The sequence below is a fragment of the Centruroides sculpturatus genome, unplaced genomic scaffold (genome assembly GCF_000671375.1).
Source record: "Centruroides sculpturatus isolate CEXI.00-Female unplaced genomic scaffold, Cexi_2.0 scaffold1265, whole genome shotgun sequence".
Lineage (NCBI taxonomy): Eukaryota > Metazoa > Arthropoda > Arachnida > Scorpiones > Buthidae > Centruroides > Centruroides sculpturatus.
Window position 1 is genome coordinate 193,102 of NW_019385602.1, and position 16,947 is coordinate 210,048.

Genomic DNA, 16,947 nt, shown 5'->3' on the forward strand with positions numbered 1-16,947 from the left:
AAATTTGTTGATGTTACGCCAAAAAGTCCGCTTTACGCAGGTTATGTTACGCAATTTATGACTAAAATATCCGTTATAGACAGGTTCGTGCTTGCAACGAAGTTTTACATTCAGTTTAAGCATGTTGCCGTTTTGTACGGTATCCGTTTTCGACNTATCTGATATTCCAATATTGTAGAACCTGAGGAAGCTATGGAATCATATACAGGTTGACAATCTCTTATCCAAAGTTCCAAAATCTGAAAAACTCCAAAACCCAAAGATTTTTTTATGGAGCATGAAGCTGTCTGCACAATAACAGCCATTTACAAGTCAGACATGTCTTTGTTGCTCATGGATATTTTGTTTATTTTTTAGATGATTTTTTTTGGAGTATACAAGGAGTTTTATTTTTCATAAGAAATGAAGGTTTAGAAACAAAATATGTCAAAAATGATTTGTTATCAAAAGACAAAGGTTTAAATACCCCATGTCAGTAATTAGTGGAACCCCTAGGGAATCCTTACCTTTATAGATGCCAGTATATGATATGTAAATATAGTACTACCATTCCAAAATCCAAAAACTTTCAAATTCCAAAAAGTGTCTGGTTCTAAGGATTTCAGATAGGAAATTGTCAATCTGTACATAAAAATGGATATGTAATAAAAGAAATGCAATATCTTGCAGATAATTATTCTAATTAGCAAAAATACAGATTGAAATGTACTGTACTATACATATATAAGATTCAATCAAGAATTGTTTCTATTCTAGCATGTCACAGATTTTTATAATTATTTCATAATTGTCTTATACAATTGATTGGTGGTTAATATTTTTACTTACAAATAACTGATAAATATTTATAAATTTCCAATGACTAGTATGATTTTATTACATAAAATTCATATTACAGTGGTACCTCAGGTTACGAACGCCCCAGCATACGAAATTTTCAGGATACGACATGAAATTCGAACATATTTTTGCTTCATGATACGAACAAAAACTCACCATACGACGTTACATTAGTTCGCATTTTTCATTTGTTTTTCTTACTACAGTTATTTTTTTTAATGTATTACTTGGCTTTAATTTGAGTATGTTTTTCGCGTTGGAACGAATTATTTGGTTTTACATGTAATCGTATGGGAAAAGATGATCCACCTTACGACATTTTCATGATACGATCTCAGTTTCGGAACGGATTAATTTCGTATCCTCAGGTACCACTGTATTTGGAAGAAATTTTTTTGTATTTTTCTCTCCAATATACTTAAAGGTTTTTTCCAAATAAAATATATTTATTTGTGATCAAACTCAATTTATGTTTATGAATTGCATAGCTCTATGAGGTAGGCAGTTACCACAGTTATCTTCTATTCCACAGGCATCAATGGACTAAGAATGTTTCTTATTGGTTACCATTGACTTTTTTCCAGTTTCATAAATTATAAAATTACCAAAACATCAACTAATTTTAAAAATTTAAATAAACATATGACAAATTTGGAGAATTTGAAAATGAGAAATTTGGAGAAAATATTCACCTGGACTAGGATATAAACTTTCACTCAAGCTTGATAGTCTGGAACTTAGCCAGAAAAATACTGTAATCTGTCATTTAGGCTAAAAGTTTTGGTTTTGGTTATATACATATTCTTGAAACTTCTAGCAAGGAAGATTTCATGTGTTATTTATCACTGGATGTATTTATAATCATTGTATGTTACATACCATTATCCAGTCACAATGAAATTTATCCAATTACATCATTTTCATTATAGTTTTCAGGTAATGTCAAATGTTTGGGCTAGTTTTAAATAAGTATTATAAAACCTTCCATTCTTTTTTTAGCAATTTCTTTAATCAAACTAACATTTCCGTCTATATTTAACGGCCTCTTATATTCTGGCCTAATGGAATATTTAATTTCAATGGCAATATTGGAACGTCAGATATTTGAAATTTGTTTTCTAATCATAGCCAAGAAAATCAAAGCAGATCTATCCTACAAATGTAACTCTTCAATATATAAACTTCTTGCCAATACCAAAGATAAATGCAGCGAAGCCAGAAAACCTGGAGTATACTCAGTACTGCTGGACGACAACAGATTTAATAGGAACAAAAAGTTAACATACATAGGTCAACCAACAGATTGTTAACAAAAAAGATGGCGGAGCTTAAGTATGATATGCAGAATAAGAAGTTTAGTACCACCCTAGCTCAATATGCAAGCAAGCCAGGTATAACAGTTAAATGGGAAGAAGCTAAGATTATATTACCAATACTCAATAACAACAAGCTAAGAACAATAGAAACACAGGAAATCTTCGCGAAATTCCTCAAAGAAAATTGCATTAACAGCAGAGATGCAGACTCTCCATCTAAGGCTTGGCAATCACTCATTGACAACCCCCTAAAGGAAGTGGGCTAACCCATCTATCTGAAGTGATATGTGACATCACAATCTTACAAATTTATAAATATTTTAGTATTTTAATCTATTTCAGTGTTTATTTAATGATGGTAATTTAAAAGAAAATAATTTTTGTAAAAACAATGACATCATAAGAATGAAAACAAATTTCAAATATCTGATATTCCAATATTGTAGAACCTGAGGAAGGCCATTAAATATAGCCGAAACATTAGTTTGATTAAAGAAATTGCTAGAAAAAGAGTGGAAGGTTTTATAATACTTATTTACAGAAGTTCTAGCTTTCCGTGCATACAACTCTAGTTTTAAATAAAATTTACTCCAATATTTATCTATTTAAACAAAATGCTGAAACCATTATTGTAAATTAGAGAATAGGCTCATAAAGGTTTCTAGTCTACAATGTTTAAATCTTATTAATAGTTAATAATTTTATTTTATATAGTATGTAGTTTAATAGTCAATACTCACAGTTAATATTTTTACATTTAATTGCTGCTAATCGAAAATATAGATTTCATAGCAGATTTTTAAAACTAATGTTGCTGTATGTAAATAATAATGTAATATTTTAACATACTATAAGCTTAAAATTTATTAATCAAATTATAAGTTCTGAGAATATATAGAATTATAAATAGTAATAATAATATTTATTGGGTTGTAATTTGAAAAATTGTAGACATGTAAATTCTCACTGTTATCTGTCAGCTGTCTGTCTTTTTTTTAATCTCACGAATGGAGTTAAATAGATGAAATCCAAGGAAAACCTTAGGGGCAGGAGGTCCCAATTAATTATATATGAATTTCCGATGCAAACTGGAAGTCACGTTATTTCAGTTCAAAACAACTTTTCCCCCGAAAGCAGTTAGTAGATGACTGGTACAACTATATTTCTAAAGAAAAAGTATGATGTACAGGGACAAGACACTACTAATTTGAGGTGGAGAGCATATACTTTAAATTAAATACATTAATTTAGTATTTTATTCTATTTTACAGAATATAAATTTCTGATTTATTATTGTTTATATCAGAAATGATCTAATATTTTTTCATTTCAAAGCAAGAAATTGTTTAAGTATTAAATGACTGATACAGAGTATAATTTTGATATATTAAAAGTAATGATTGAATTATATTTTCATTTAAAAAGTCTTATGGTTAAAAACCTTATGTGTTTTAACTAATTTAATTATTATTTTAAATGTTATGATTACTAGAAAACAAAAAAAAAATTTTTTTAATGTAATTACTAGTTAAGGATTACAGTCGACCCCCCTATAAGATATAGATATGTTCCAATTTATTAGGAATCCGATTTCTTACAAGTCGTTCCAATCACAGCCCGACACGTGTCAAGTTTACGGACTACGGCTGATTGAAAGGTTTTCTTTCATAAAATTAATCGATTCTACACTAATCCGACTCAACATTTCCAAAATACGTATATTTTTTCGTAGTTTTATAGGAATCGTAATTATAGGGACCGTAATTATAGGGGGGTCGACTGTAAATAATAGCAACTAACTAATGAAGAATTACATATGTAAAGTTGTTGTTAACATAATATTGATAGATATTTGGGGAACCAGGATGACTTTGATATGTTACAAAAGTTAAGTTTATTCCATTTTGTTGGCTTTCTTTAATTCTAAAGTTGTTTTTTTTTTCTTTTCTTTCTTTTATATGTGATGGGTTGATCCAAGAGTTTAGATGTATAGAATGTCATACTCTAATCTATAAATATATACGAAGGCTATTTTTATAATAAGGTCCATTTTTTAATAAGAAGAAAAATATTGTAAATATCATTAAAATATATTTTTCCCATATTCTACATACTTTTATATACTTTTATACATAATTTCCATTTTTGTTCAAACATTTGTCATACCGCTCAACAATTTTTTGAATTCTGATTTCAAAGAAATCTGCCGCCTGTGAAAAAGCAGAATCTATGACTGCAGCTTTCACTTCTTCATCATTGTTAAACCATTGACTACCAAAAAACTCCTTTAAGTATCAAAACAAGTGAAAACCACTGGATGCAAGGTCTGGACTGTAAGATGGATGATCCAGTTGTTCCCATCCAAAAGAACTGATTAAACCTTGTGTTTGTGCAGAAACATGTGATCTTGCATTGTCATGGAGCAACATCACACAGGAAGACCATAGACCATGCAACTTGTTTTGTATGGCACGCGGAATTTTCTCAAGGTCACACAATATGCATCAGAATTGATTGTTGTACCTCTTGGCATAAAATCCACTAACAAAATCCGTTTTCTGTCCCAAAAGACAGTTGCCATAATTTTCCATGCTGAAATAGACTGTTTGGTTTTCACTTTGGTTAGTGAAGATGTATGTCGCCATTCCATTGACTGTTGCTTGGACTTAGGTGTCATGTGAGACACCAAGTCTCATCTCCTGTAACGATGTGGTCCAACAATTCATCTCTTCCTCATCATAACGAGTCAAAAGTGATAAAGCACTGTCCAATCTTTTTGTTTTGTGATCGTCAGAAAGCAGTTTTGGAACCCACCAAGAACACAGTTTTCAATAATTCAGTTTCTCCGTAACAATGGTATACAAAACTGATCTTGAAACCTGTGGAAATTCAATTGGTAACATTGAAATTATGAATCGTCAGTCCTCTCAAATTTTGTTATCCACATCACAAACTAAATCTTCAGAAATCAGAGAAGGTTGGCCAGGGTGGCTCATCATGCACATCAACCTGCCCATCCTTGAACATTCTCACCCACTTTCGAACTTTACTGTCATTCATAGCATTATCACCATAAACTTCACAAATCTGATGGTGAATTTCTGCTGCTGCCAAGTTTCTTGCACTCAAGAATCGAATAACAGATCGTATCTCACAGTCAGCGGGTGACTCAATTTTATTAAACATTATAAACTTTTACAGCTCAGCACACAGACAGATGAAACAGCTGAAAATGCTTTCTAAACATGCGCAAAGCATGCTCGGAGCAGACGCACTGCCGTGATCGAGCGTTATTCTCACTCTTATTCACAAACGGACCTTATTTTAGAAAATAGCCCTCATACAATATATAATCTCTTGTGCAATGGTTGAAATTCAACAGATATTCATTACACAAATATTTTAAAAATATATTTATGAACACTTTCAAATAGATTTTTATAATTATTATTTGAAATTCTTAAATGAAATGCACTATTTCATAATGAATAAAATAATAAATTTTTTATTTTACAAGATATAATTTATAATTATTTACCATTTTAATAATTTTATCATTATTTTTGTAATTCTGATGATATATAAAGGTCTCAGTTTTTCATTCAATTATTTATTTTTATTTGTTGTTTTATAATTGCATTCAACTTAATTATTAAAAAATTCAAAATAATATATTTAAGTAAATAATTATTATATTTGAAAGTATTTGAAATTTTAGAACAATTTTAATTACATTAAACATTAATTATCATTCATGTTCGTAATTTTTAGATCAAGGAAACCAATGACAAATATGAAAAGCTAAGAGAAAAATAAAGAAAATTTAATACCAAGGAACAAAGAGAGACCCAAAAAAATAAGAATTTTGTTAATAGGATGAATGTATTTTTCTTAATCACCAGAAAATAGTTAAATGTATATCCAAGAAGTATATTTTTAAATGTATGTAAAGAAACTGTATTAAAATGATTTTTAATATTGTATTTTTAAGTATGAAGTTGTTGAAATAAATTTGGTTTTTTATTTTTGTTTATTTCAATTTATAATAATTAGTACATATTTATTACATATAATTTTACAGAATATTTTCTTATAGTTTTTTTAATATTTATTTAAGTTTTTATTTAGAGTGTAGAGGAATCGAAATGAAAGAAAAATACATTCATGATAAATTAAAAATTTTTTACATTTGATAACAGCAATAAAGCATTATTTTTAATTTATTTAAAAAAAATTATATGGTGCAGTTTATTGCATATATCTTGGAAGTCATTTTCGATTCTAAACTTATATTGAAAGAACACGTCGATAAAATCATTAAATCCCAAACTATTGGTCGCTTTAATTGGATTCTTTGGCGCTTTTGCCAAACTATTTCTTCTAAAACGATCCATTGTCGTAATCAAAATTTTTTTTTTACCCCACCGTTAGGCTGGCAATTTCTTTCGCATTCTTTTTCTATCCGTCTATTCCGAATATGGGCTTTGTGGAAGAATCTTTACATGGAGGTTTTTTATATTTTAAACACATTTGTGAACAGTTACTTTATAATTTGTAATATCTTAATATTTATTAGTTATATTTAAATATAAAAATTAAAGTTGTGTATATGTTGCAGAGAGAAAACAAAAGGATAAAAACATTTAAAAATAGTGATATGAAATCAGTTTTAACGAATATTTTTATGTCTGAGAAATGAAGTTCCTCTAATGTTTAATCCGTTTGTTCATCAGATATTTTAAGAACTTGCATAAATCTTCGTTAGAGGTAAGTAATGTATTGAAAAATTTAAAAAATCACAGGTTAAGATCATAAATGTTTTTAAATTTAAAAAAAAAACTGATTATGACTAACGATCATCTTTTTAAATGTAAGACTTAATCATTTTTAAGACGGCTCTTATAAATCCAATTTCTATTGTATAATAATTAGTAAATTTAATTAAAGAGTAATTTTATCATATTTGAGAAATAGCATTTTTATGAATTTCGTTTTAAAGGAAGTTTGCTGAGTTGTGACATTTTAATTATCTAGGTGAATTATCGAATATATTAATGGTGTTCGTTCGATAAATATACAGTATATATAATATACATTTATATGCATCATATATATTTCCTTCCTTAACGAGCAAAATGTGACAAATCAAAGTATTTCTCCTAATAATTATCTTGGGTAATATTTATATGTACGTGTGCCGTGTACTAAGTTATCTTCGTAAACATTTCCATGATTAGACGCCGAATTTAAATCTCAGGTAAATCTTTTCTTATAGATTATGCTTAATTGACATATCGACAGATTATAGCAGTGATGAGCAATCCTTTCTGGCTGTGAGCCAAAGTGAACTTCGTAGGCTTCATTTTTTTCTTTGAATTGCGGGCTTTGAGCATACCTAGTATCAACATACTTCATACTACAGGCATACCTCGACTTACGTCGTTTCGAGTTACGTCGTTCCCGATTATACGTCGCTTGTAAAAAAGTATATGGAAAAATAAAAATCAAGTTTAAGTCATTTTATTCGACTTTACGTCTGTCCGCCACAAATATTGAAGTCGTAATATCACTAGATAAACGTTTAAAGCACATAAAATCATATTAAAATATATACAAGTATGTACTGTATTTACAGTACACGCATTCGTAAATTTAGATTATTTTTTTTGTACTATATTAAAAACTAAAATTTATTTGTTTGTAAGCTTAAAATAGATTTTTATTAACCATATATTATTTAAAATGCTTTCCTAGTGATAAGTAGATTCGGAGACAGGTAAATTCGACTTACGTCGTTTTTCGACTTACGTCGTTTTCCTGGAACCAATTACCGACGTAAGGCGAGGTATACCTGTAGTTACTAGAATAATATATGCTAATGATATGCGGATTAGTAATAGTGCTACATAGTTTATTCTCGTCTTTTTACTGGTCAAGCTTCTTCGTGACGAATATCAGCTTAATTAGGATTACGTAATGGCACGAGATAGAAAGCGGGAAAATAAAATGCACCTGAGGATCAATTGCACTTGACGGGTCGCGGGTTGCTCATGGCTGGATTATAGGAAATGCATCAATACTCTAAACCACGGCTCTAAACAGTTAATTACAAATGTAAAATATAATTTATTCGATGTAGTAATAAATACTTAAAAGTTTAGAATAGGAAAATAAATGTTTCTAATGTTATTTATGGTTTCGTTTGACTCGAATAACTCTTCTCTCGATAAAAATCCAAATAAGTCGTATTATTTAATTCAAAGTTTATTGAGTTTAATGGTAACTTTGTAACTTTTTTAATTAATAATTATATCTCTGCACGTCTTAATCATCAACACCAAACTTGTAAAACATATCGTGGTTTACTTAAAATTAAGAAAATTTTATAATGGAATTTATTATAGTAATAACTTGTGGGGGGTATTCATTAATTAAGAAAATATCGTAGTAAAATATAATATTTATCATCATCTGTTAAATATTAACATTGACTTTTATAAAATATTGACATACTGTATATAAGAATCGAAAGCGAAAATTTTTCTTTGTGGTGCTCGGGGGACAATGCACACTCGTTTCTTGAGCCATAAAGAATCATTTCGTTTTGCAAACAACTCATTATTGGCACTCGAAAGAAGTATTTCCCTTCGAAATGTGGAAATTTATACGATTAGGAATATTCTTTTATCATAAGCACAGATTGTAAAAGCATTATGCAATGCATTTGTGATCACCCGTAGTGAAGTCGCAAAGCGTGCCAACTTTCTTGATAAAATATCGGATTACTATTGACAAATAAACTTATATTTCTGAAATATTCAAATATAAGTAAAAATAATCACTAGCTTGTGTCGATTGTTTATCGAAAGTTTATTTGTTTGATACTAATAAGAGTCAAATTAGCACAGCTTTAACTGTGAAATGATCTTGAGAATTTTGTCGTATAAAAAACTTGCTTGTGCTCTTTCTTAATAACAGAAAAATAATAAAAATTCGAAATTATAGTGGGAAGTCTCATGGAACCTATTTAAATATTATACACATGAAGCAAACCTCGACAGCCCGTCGATCTTGCGCGAACTCGTGACCAACTACCAGTTTCAGTGGACTGGCGGGTTCGGCTGTTTATGACGGCTGAATTATATGGTTACTAGAAAGATGATGCAGTGGCCATAAGAAACGGCCTAGAGGACTGGATTCGATTCACGGGCCGCCAATCAGTCATTAATAATTTAGGGAATGAATCTCTTAGAAAACGAAATATTCATACATATCAATACTTTTATTAGAATTCTATAATTAAAAACCTTTACTATTTTTTAGTCAATAAGTTAAAAATAATAACAAATTAATCAAGAAATATCATTAAAAAACGCCATTAAAAATTAAACGAGTACTAAATGAGATTTCACCGCGACACTGGGAATCGGTAGGCTGCCATATGTTATTTGCGGGATAAGTTTATATTAATAGCAAATTTCTTAGATTATTAAGTAAAATCTATTGAGGTCATTTGCAGGTGTATTTGGTACTTAATTATTGGATATTTTATTATGTCATGTATCGTAAGAAACACCTAAATATGACAGATAATTTTCGTTTTGTTATTACATCAAGCAAGCGATGCAATAACAAAAACTGATGCGCAAAACAAACAGATAAATACATTAAATATAATTTTGTCTTTAAATGCTACTTATGACGATCAAACTACAGATGCCAAAAAATCAATGATTTTTTGGCATCTGTAGTTTTATTGATTAAAGTAGTAAATATATATATATATATATACAAAACAGCATGTACTAACAAATACATATATATTTATAAAATAGGTACCCTTATAATTTTATTCTACCACTATGTCATCTAGGCAGATCAGAAAGTATATCATCTACGGAATTGTGTTATCATGCATATTTATCATTACATACATGTATTTCCGTGGAAATGACGACGAAGAAGACTATTTGGAGTATATCACGTTAAAAATTTCGAACAAAAATCACGAGATTCTTCCCGAAAAATACAAAGACAAAAAGCTTCCCTTCCACCAAGTTTACGAATCTAGGCAAGTCAATTTCGAACAATATAAGATAATACCAATAAATAATCAATCCAGAAGTAAATTATTATTGTTATGGACTCCGTGGAACGGAATCAAGAAAACTATAAATTATTATTCACTGCAGAATGGTCAGTTTTCTTTTATCAAATATGGCTGTCCTAATGTTAAATGCCACGTTACATCAGACAGAAAAAGAATAAGAAAAGCAGATGCTATACTTTTCCATCTTTTGGATACTAAGCTTTATGATATGCCGAAGTACAGACATCCAGACCAGCGCTGGATTGCCTATAATTTGGAAGCACCGTGGTTGATACACGAAAATCTAACAGCCATGGAAGGGATCTTCAACTGGACTATGAATTACAGAAGCGATTCAGATATTATAGTCAAGTATGGATTCATTGGTAAGACGGATACGAAATACGATTTCCGCGCGGAATTATCCGGAAGGAAACCTGTCATCTGGTTTTCTAGCGACTGTAAGACAGACGGACGTCGAGAAGATTATGTTAAAGAACTTTCTCGCCATATACAGATAGACGTGTACGGAAAATGTGGAAATAAAACATGTTTCCCTTCCCAATCCGAATACTGCTATCAGAAACTACTAAAAAATTATGTATTTTATCTATCTTTTGAAAATTCTATCTGTAAAGATTACGTCACGGAGAAGTTTTTCAACGTTTTCAATTATCAGATTATTCCGGTGGTGTTTGGAGGCGCGGATTATACGAATGTGGCACCGGCCGGCTCCTTTATTGATACTAAGAATTTTCCCAATCCACGAGATTTGGCGACTTACATGAAGAAGATTATGAACGGTTCCACTGCTTTAGCCGAATATTTTCAGTGGAAAAAACAGTTTAAATCGTATTTATATCCTTGGACTTGTTATCTTTGTGATAAATTGCACGAACCCGTTACTTCCAGCATTCGTCATAATTTCAAAAAGTGGTGGATGGATGATGCGGATTGCCATCGATGGATACCGGATAAAGGATTTGTAAAGATTGAATGAATATGTTAAATTTGCTAAATCCTTTATGAAATTTCCTCTAATCTTACAAATTTTAATGCTGTTTTGAAGTATTTATTGTAAAAATTGTTAATTGTTTACTATGAAATAAAGTCTATGGAAAACTTACGTTCTTTCCCTCTTCTTCGATGGTGTTTTATATGGAGATTTTAGCTCAATGTAGGCTCTTTCTCCGAGTAGACATGGATATGTGTATGATCGCTAGGCGACCGATTAGCCGGCTGTATCAAACAGCCATACGTACGCGCGGGAAATAAATGCCTTCCGGGAGGACTTTTATGGGGAACTGGCCTCCTATTCAGTCGTTATAGGCAAGGAGAAAACCCGGAAAACTCCAAGCAGCCAGCCTGTCCGACCGTGGCGCGAACCCACGACGAACCTCCCAGTCTTTAGGGTCTGGTCACCACTACGATGAGCGGCAACGGAGACCACTCGCCCACTGGTGGGGGCCCTTACGTTCTTGATCGTGAGTGATCTTTTAACATTTCATGACGATAGCATTATCTTCACCGAATGTTGAAATATGTAGAATGACGAATTCTACATATTTCAACGAGAATTTAATGATACCAACAGTTTAATTCAATTATTAAGTGTCAAATTTTCATTAGTTCTATACGAAACTTAAAATAATTTACGCATTAAAAAGTTATGGTAATTGTTTAACAGTATAAAGTGATAAAACGTAAAGGTGGTTCGTCACTAGCAGTACAGTACAAATAGTGACTACTAAGGATACAAAGTTTCACGGCCGTATTCTGTAGACTGAGTTAGAAAGTTGAGGAACTCCAGTTTAAATTTAACTCGGAGTCAGATTACGAGTTATCCATCTTCCGTATTCAGATAAAAATATAACTCTAGAGTAGCGAAATACCAACGTTCTAAAACAATCCTGTATTCGAAATTAAATAAGTAATCTTTTGTAAGTTGCGTCTTATTGGTTGCAAGAAAACACGTGTATAGAAAATAGTGGAAATTACATCGTACATATCAATGTACGATGTAATTTCAGCACTTTCGAGAAAGAATTATTACTAGAATTAGTAGGAAAGCTATAAGAATTTGTTCTAGAGGTCTCATAATATTTTTTTCTTGAACGTTGCTGTTGAAGTTTTTCACTAAATCGACCTAATAAACATCTTTCTGAATCATTTTTTATACCGTATAAAAAATAAATTCATTTTCACACCTTTGTTCCAAATCATTTCTTCTCTCACCATTAATTTTTCCTACACAGAAATCACAACATCGACTTCGAAAGTATTGCGGATATTTCAAATTATTCTAAATTTTCTATCATTTCCGCCATGTTAAAACGAGCGCAATTGCCAAGCATCAACTCTCGATTTTAACTCTAAACTACCAATCTCATCGAGTAAAAATTAACTGAATCTATTAGGGTTACTTGACTACTTTGTGAATGCCAATTTCTTGAAAACTCTAGATTTAACGTTTACTTTAACTCTAACTCAGCCTACAGAATACGCCATCAGAGTAATAAATTCTGAACACAGTGTGGGAAAAAAACCAACTTGAAAAAAGTGATGAGCAGAAGAACCCGCAATCAAATTTGGAAACATGTTTTTCTTTTCCTACACGATAAGATAGATCGATAATCGAGGCGGTTAAGGCGACAGCCTACTTCTTTGGAGACCAGAGATATCAAATCCAGCCGAACAATAGGAATTTTTCATAATTCCGGATATATTGGGCACCCATCCTTCCTTACTCTGCCGTCCCCATTCATTGTGGGCATGACCAAACCCACGATAGGCTTTGAAAAACTTCATTATTGTTCACAAGGCAGAATAAGACAGACATAAGTATTATTAATCAAAATAACTAACTAAAATTATATGTGGCGCCATCTGTTATGAGATTTTGTTATACATTTTTTTAATATATAATTTTAATTATTATAATATAGCAAAAGACTTAGTTTTGAGAGTAGAGATGACTTTTATAAAACACTGTAAATGCTAACAAGTAAAATCTTCATTAAGTCTGATCCCACGAGAGATATTACACGTGACCACCCTCTCTCTCTCCATCCCCTTGACTTTTCACAACCAAAATTTAATAGCATCAATACACCTTATATAGAAGTTACTATGCCAAATTTCGTTTATTTATTTTCATCCCGTACTGAGATATTAAACAAAATAGACACCAACACACACACATATCCACGGAATTTTTAAAAAAATACGTTTTTTGGATTCAGGGAGTCTTAAAACGTGGAGATTTTCAAAAAACCCGGAGGGTAAAATTTGACACGATTTTCATACTTTCCTTGTTATGTATACATAACAGCGGGGGGAGTAAGAATACGTAAACCTGAAGAATGAAAATAGTTCGTATTACAATTTTAATGAAGAAAAACGGAAGTAAAACACAATATTCATTTTTCAAAAATAACTGAAATTCTGAACACCTAAGTTACAATGACGTGGAAAATCGAGACTTCAATATATATATATAAATATTATTAATTTAACTATATTTTATATCTGTTTTCAAGAGAGATGACGTGACATATTCACCTGTTTGTTTTCGTATATTCATAAATCCCTCCCGGTTTCGGCTGTTATTAACAACAAAAGCACACACAGCATAACGGCTCATATCAAGAAGTAATCTCTCCTCTATATATGTAACGATACGAATTAACGAGTTACACTTTATTTTGCAAGCAACAGCGCATAAAATGAAAGATATAGAATGTTGTTTATGATCCACATTTTCTGTTACATAAAATTACTATTGTGTATTCTATCGAAGATAAAAAATCAGCCTAACGGAAACTATCCGATAATATAGTCGTTATTTAATTTAACGATATCACAAAGATCACGAGTCGACTGGAAGAATCCTATTAACTAAAATTCCTTGTCTTTTGAGTTTCCTAACAAAGTAAAACAGAATTTAATATTTCAATAAATAAGTATCAATTTCAACTTTTTTATTCCATTGTAAATTTATATATACAAAATTTTTATGTAATCAAAAAAATTAACAACTTATTTTCATATTGATGTGACCATAATAATGAAGAACAATAATGATAAATAAATGCAATAGTAATTTCTCATTACTGTCAATTTGTGTTCTGAAAGCCTTTTCTAATTTCTAGGATTAAAGTAATTTAGCTTCATGCATAGTTTAGATGCTAAATGTATTAGTTTTGAATCAAAATATAAATGTTATATTTTATAATTACATGGTGTTAAATACATTTTTAGAACACACTAACATTAGATGTAATAAAAGATTATAGAGAAAATTTTACTTACATATTTAAATGAACAAATCAGTATTTTTTAAATTATATTAGAGATATTATAGTCAATTTTTTCAGAACAAAACTATCTCATTTTACTCTCAATAATTTAAAAAATGTTTTAGTTACATGATAATGTATATAAACAATATATTTTAATTACTACAATTTTAAACTCTTATTCATAAGTTTTATTTTCACAAAATGTAATAATAAAATCTCCAGTATATGTAGTCTCCAATATCAGAAAAAATGAATAAACTTAATCTAATCTACTCTCTCTAGAAAAATTAACACTTAAATATTTAAAAAACATTCTGGAGATTGCTTTTATAGTTTCAATGGTTTTTAATCTTATAAGGCAAATTTTATATTGATCACTTGAAAATTTTATAAATCTCATACTGTAAATAAGACAACCTAATTTCATTCATATGGATGATGGTTTCCAACACAAACCTATAATATTTAATTATATAAATGAATCATGTAGTTAAATTAAGTATTTAATATTCTTTCCAATTATTCCTTTTCAGTAATTATACAGTATCACATAATTTTTTATAATTTAACCAAACACTTGTTATTCATTAATACACTGAACTTATTATTAAAAAAATAAAACTATTATATTATTTCTAACTCTGTATATTTTTAATTTCTTATCATTCTTCACAATTTCTGTACATTCTTCCTATTATAAAAGTTTTAACTAAAACTTTATTTATGTGTCTACATATATTCTTTCTTTTCAATGAAAAACTTTGTCTATAAAATTCTAGTTTTCAACCATCACTAAATAGATTTAATCTCTTCTCTTTTGGCGTATGCACAGCGTGTAAAATCTTCAAATTTCGTGGAACAGTTGAGAGGTTGATCCTTGTTTTCCTGCAAACAACTCATTAGATCATCTTTCAGTTCTACACAAAAATCAGGCTGGACTTTGGCTTTCAGAGGAGTAATAACCGATTGTCTACTCGCATTTCTATCCATAATTCTTCTTAATTCTAAATTTATCCTGGACAGTTCTTCGGTTTTAGTTCTCTTCCCACTGTTTTCTAGTGAAATTTGTTGAGGCTTGCTGGGAGGTCGTCTCCTTTTTTGTGGCTGTTCTTCTTCTCCCATAATACGACGCGCAACATTCCTCGACACGGAAATATTCAACGCGCATTCTCTTCCTGAACTTTGTGAAGCGCCCATCGCCAATTAGAAAAAGAATTTAACTATAGGAAAGATACCTGGCAACCAAAAGTCATGCCTGCATACCTCCAACGTCGAAAACGAAAGATACTTATATTAACGGTCACTAGAGGCGCAAAACGGAAGTAATATTAATTATTATTTTTGACAGAATAATAACAAATGTAAAATAATATATTAATTACAATAGTTCATTTTTTCTACAAAAAAATATTTTCCCATTAATAGTTCATTTTTTTGTGACGAAGGTCCTGACTTTTCTGAAATTCTTGTTTTTTGCGATAAACTCCTGTAGTTTCATGTGTCGCTTTTTTTTTTCTTTCCTTAAGCAAATGTCGATAGCGGAAGATCGCATCCAAAACGCCTCGTTTTGCTTTTGCTCCTTTCAAAATCTGGATCATTCGCTACAATTTGATCAACAATTTCGGTTATCTTACCAAACTTTTACTAAGGAAATCTATAGAGAATTTTTTGGGTTCATCGTTTTCAGAATTCTATTTTCTAGTTCCACATGAATTCCATGTTCTGCCAGTTCTTGAAGGTCGTCGTTGGTAAGGCTCTCATCAGAAATCTGCTGTAACTCCTCAATATCCTGCTCGTCTATCTCCTAGTCCTGCTATATCGATTAGGTTGAGTTTGGCCAACTTAACGATACGCTCTTCTCGTTGAGAATTCTTGGATACCTTCAGCCATAACTTCTTCCACACTTTGTTCGTGCATTTATCACTTAATTCTTGCCAAGCGAAGTCAATATTGCCTGTGGCATCCGTGATGTTATATTTTTTTTTTTCCAANAGTATTAATATATATAGCTTGTTCGTTAGATTTAAACTAAGTGTTAAAATTTAAACAAAATTACAGGAAGTGACAGGAATATAGTAATTAAGTAGAAGTACGGCGACGGTTAGATAAAATTAATGCAAAAATCACCCAGTAGCCTTCATATTTTCATTTCTTCTTATTCTTTCCGCTCTGTAAGCACTATGAGAGTCCTTTTTTTACCAGGCTATTGCGAGTTCGGCCTTGTACATAATAGAAGCGACCGGGTGATCAGAGTCGCGGCCAGATTTTATATACATTTTGTATATGTTCAGCCTGCATTCGATCTTTATTCTAGGCGCAGCGCTCTTGGTGAGTAAAGGTGGCTATAAACAGAAAATTCTGTTCTGCTCCCCAATCTTATTATCTAATAATCCGCCTCTTA

General features: G+C 30.6%; 2 protein-coding genes across 4 annotated transcripts; one reads left to right on the top strand and one right to left on the bottom strand.

The window, feature by feature from the left end:
* The first annotated feature begins 6,770 nt into the window (after positions 1-6,770).
* LOC111640497 (alpha-(1,3)-fucosyltransferase 9-like) lies at positions 6,771-11,608 on the top strand. 3 transcript variants are annotated; one of them, XM_023386499.1, is made up of 3 exons: positions 6,771-6,923; positions 9,992-10,846; positions 10,925-11,608. In XM_023386499.1, exons 2-3 carry the CDS (start codon positions 10,019-10,021, stop codon positions 11,243-11,245), a joined length of 1,149 nt encoding a protein of 382 aa, XP_023242267.1. In that variant the 5' UTR covers positions 6,771-6,923; positions 9,992-10,018; the 3' UTR covers positions 11,246-11,608. The 3 variants fall into 3 exon arrangements, with proteins under 3 accessions (XP_023242267.1, XP_023242265.1, XP_023242266.1); XM_023386497.1 differs by having other exon boundaries at positions 9,992-11,608; XM_023386498.1 differs by lacking the exon at positions 6,771-6,923 and adding an exon at positions 7,271-7,413 and having other exon boundaries at positions 9,992-11,608.
* A 2,602-nt stretch (positions 11,609-14,210) lies between these two features.
* LOC111640499 (MICOS complex subunit mic25-b-like) lies at positions 14,211-15,839 on the bottom strand. Its single transcript, XM_023386500.1, has one exon. The coding sequence runs from the start codon at positions 15,741-15,743 to the stop codon at positions 15,339-15,341; it is 405 nt and encodes a 134-aa protein (XP_023242268.1). The 5' UTR covers positions 15,744-15,839; the 3' UTR covers positions 14,211-15,338.
* Positions 15,840-16,947: the final 1,108 nt, after the last annotated feature.

Excerpts from the sequence above, each read along its gene's own strand:
- LOC111640497 (XM_023386497.1), top strand. The coding sequence starts at position 10,019 with ATGTCATCTAGGCAGATCAGAAAGTATATCATCTACGGAATTGTGTTA.
- LOC111640499 (XM_023386500.1), bottom strand. The coding sequence starts at position 15,743 with ATGGGCGCTTCACAAAGTTCAGGAAGAGAATGCGCGTTGAATATTTCC.